This window comes from Agrilus planipennis, unplaced genomic scaffold (assembly GCF_000699045.2).
Source record: "Agrilus planipennis isolate EAB-ADULT unplaced genomic scaffold, Apla_2.0 scaffold390, whole genome shotgun sequence".
Lineage (NCBI taxonomy): Eukaryota > Metazoa > Arthropoda > Insecta > Coleoptera > Buprestidae > Agrilus > Agrilus planipennis.
Window position 1 is genome coordinate 110,568 of NW_020439115.1, and position 3,592 is coordinate 114,159.

Below are 3,592 nucleotides of genomic sequence, written 5' to 3' on the forward strand. Positions count from 1 at the left end.
ATTAATTATTAACATTAGGTTATTTATTAATTTTGTATTTATGTGCTTACCACGCATACAAGCTGTGTTTTAAATAATCAGCTCGATAAACAGATGCTTTCGTAAGACCCTTCTTAAACATTTGAAATAGTAGATATTCTTCATATTAAAAAAATTTCAGCATTGCATTACTAAAATTTAAAAGTAACTGAACAAGAACACTGTATACGTTTATATGCAAATGTAAGATTGGGAGGTTACAATGTACGTCCGTATTTTATAACTATAATATCAAAGTTGTATGTAATATTAGAATGGTTTATGTTAGGTAATGTTAGTTAGATCACTTGTATGTAAATGGTGGCCTCTTAGGTTTAAGCACTGACCACTTATATTTATTACATAGTCAGTTAATAAAAAATACAGGCCTTATTTTTAATTAATAAGGATACTGACCATATGAACTTAAGTACTCATCATTTATATTTAAATACTGATACTTAATACCCAAATACTAACCTCCAAAGGCTCCTGACTAAAAGGAATTAAAATAGTGGTCGGTCAAATAAAAACCAATTAAAATTGTAGGAGAATTAAAACAAAAAATTAACATTCTTACCATTCTGATTCCTTCCACCATTGTTAACACATCGCTCCTATGACTCAAATAATTTGGCTGAATAATAGGTTTGTCATATAGGTGAACATTATCCAATAAAACTCTCCCCACACTTTTGGGTCTCATAAGAACAGGGGCTATTCCAAAACCTGGTGTATAACGGAAGGGGCGATACATAAAATTGTAAAGGGAATTAGGAATTCCTAGTAAATTTCTGAGACTTCCGTAAGTATCACCGTTTAATCCACCAGCTCCCAAAACCAATTCAATGTCAGGATAATCATCAGTTTTATTTATGCTATATTTCGTTTTCAAGAAAGCTAGTGCTTCAGCACCTCCAGGAATAACAAATGGTCCTTTACCGTATAGAACATAATTGAGAATGTCAGCTGGATTTTGAACATTTTGATCAGATACACTTACGGATGAATTTAACAGAAACACAAGAGCCCCAAATGTGAGATGGTCTTGTAAGTTGTAGCCTACCTTTAGGTCGTTTACTACAGGAATGTTGACCTGTTCCAGATCTTTTCTAGGACCTATTCCTGAGACCATAAGCAAATGGGGACTATTAATAGCACCAGCCGATACTATTACCTCTTTAGAGGCATACGCATTTTTAACATCACTGTTCATAAATTCAACTCCTATAACTTTCTTTTGAATGGGATCAATTATTAATTTTTTAACCTGAGTTTTTATTAATATTTTTAAATTGGATCGGTCTCTTATATTAGAAAGGTAGGCTTTGGCGACACTGCATCTTCTTCCCTGGTGCATTGTTGCTTGAACTTTTGAAAATCCGACATGATACTGTCCATTAGGATCGCCTATCTTATAGCCCATTTCTTTTCCTGCTTTAAGGAAGTTCTTTACCAAAACGGTTTCAAATGGTGGATATTCCACATCGAGAAACCCATTCGCACCACGATATTTCAAGTCAGCAGCAATTTCTTTTGAACACTTTTCAGATTTAATAAAATATGGAAGTACAGAAGAATAGTTCCAACCCTTGTTCCCTAATCTATCCCATTCGTCGAAATCCTTCTTGTTTCCACGAGAATATAATAGAAAATTTATTATGGAAGTACCTCCAACACCTTTCCCACGTGGTATGTTACATTTTTTAAATTTAAGTCCTAAACAAGCGGTCTCTAGCCTTTCACTGCGGTATCCCCAATTGAATCTTGTTACTGATTGAAATGCAGCCATAAGAGGTATATCCGTAAAAAAATTTTCTTCTTCTCCAGCTTCCACTAACAGTATTTTCCACCCTGCATTTTCACTTAATCGATTAGCAACAACTGAACCACCCGAACCAGCCCCCACTACTATAAAATCGTAAACGTTCACATTAGATGAATTATAATCCTGACCAACTACTGCAGAAAATACATCTATAAGACACTTACAGATCAAAATTGTTTTCATTTTAATATATAGGATTGTTTAACTTATATGCAATAGAATTTAAAATAATAAATAAGATGAGTTGATGCTTAAAGCAACATGTTTTAACTAATTGTGATTCTGTACAGAAATGGGTATAGACTGTATGGAATCCATTAATATAGATATCCATACACGTCTTGTATTATCCTTGGAATTTCAACGAATTCGTTAACACGTGTGTCTTACCTTAATGAGCGCGCCATTCTAAACTATGGTAGAGGTTACATCTTAAATATCCGAATATCATTTTAACGTAACGATGTAGTTTTTATGTAACAAAATAGATGTCATTTTCTTTTTATATGGTTTCGCAATAATCCTCAAGAATGCTGTAATGTACGAGCGATCACACAACTGCTTTCCTTTTATCAAAAAATATTTTCAATTTCCCTTAACAATATATATGAGAATAAATAAAGACGACTCTTAAAACTAATTATTATTTTGATTTTGTTCTTGTAACAAGTTAACAAAAGTTTGCAAACCTATATTAAAAATTTAGATGTTTTGCAACAAGACCTTCAACTTACTCTTCGAATCCACGCATAACGAGAGTGGCTGTTGGCCGCCTTTTAGATAATTATAAGGTCACGGCAAGCCTGATGCTCTACTTGCATAAGCTGGTTTGCTCAAGAAGAGAAAGTAAATATTTTTATTTATGTGATTTAAGCGTGGAGTGTGAATGAAGATTATTAGGTACTTTCAAAAATTAAATTCTTACACATATCCAATCCATATGTTAATGTTGTTTTCCCAGCCGTAGGTAGTATAAAATAACAACAAATTTAAATATGTTTGAAAAATTTAAAAGTCATTCGCATAAAAAATAACAGTATTTTATTATTGACGGAAGACTATTGAGTACAACAGTTAAAATAAAATACAAAGTTTGTAAAACTTGATTGAAAAACTATAAGACTGACAAGATAGATAGATAAAAACCGCTTATTATTTAACTGTCAAATTAGTGTCATGAGAGCGATGCTTGGGGTATACCAAAATGGGAAAAAATTCATTAATATAACGTCATTGATATAAAAAGTAAGACCTATCGTTCCTAATTATAAATAATTTCAGGTCTTACAATTAGAACATAAGTTTTCTTCTAAAATAAAATCGAAAATCTTGGCAACAATTTTAATTTATGCAAACAATGGGCCAATAATTTCTAACACTTTTGATAGTTCCTTGTAAAGAAGTAGATATCTACGTTTTTTTCCTGTATTCAGAAAACATATTCAAAAAATTTATTACACACGCATCCGCCCGGCCACATGTTTTTATTTCTTCTTGTAATAGATATTTCGGTGTACTTCTATATAATGTTAAAATCCGTCTTATGTATCTGTCTTGAATGCTTTCAATTTCTTCTATTTCCGCTGTGTAGAGTAGTACGCTCTTTACCAATGTCTCGAATAGGAACATTCTCTTATTCCGGCTTTTTTGAGATTTTTTTCTTTCATTCCCCATTCCTTTTCTCTTACCCTAATTGCTTTCTTCTTCAGTTTTCTTATGTATTAATCTACTTCATTACTCTTTTAC

General features: G+C 32.1%; 1 protein-coding gene across 1 annotated transcript; it reads right to left on the reverse strand.

The window, feature by feature from the left end:
- Positions 1 to 493: 493 nt before the first annotated feature.
- Positions 494 to 2,275, reverse strand: LOC108742989 (glucose dehydrogenase [FAD, quinone]-like). Its single transcript, XM_018478378.1, has 3 exons — positions 2,237 to 2,275; positions 599 to 1,929; positions 494 to 514 (listed from the first exon to the last, which is right to left on the reverse strand). The coding sequence occupies exons 2-3, from the start codon at positions 1,808 to 1,810 to the stop codon at positions 494 to 496; spliced, it is 1,233 nt and encodes a 410-aa protein (XP_018333880.1). The 5' UTR covers positions 1,811 to 1,929; positions 2,237 to 2,275.
- Positions 2,276 to 3,592: the final 1,317 nt, after the last annotated feature.

Coding starts and splice junctions, on each gene's coding strand:
- LOC108742989 (XM_018478378.1), bottom strand. CDS start 1,810: ATGGCTGCATTTCAATCAGTAACAAGATTCAATTGGGGATACCGCAGT. Junction 515..598: donor TGGTGGAAGGAATCAGAATG/GTAAGAATGTTA, acceptor AATTCCTTTTAG/TCAGGAGCCTTTGGAGGTTA.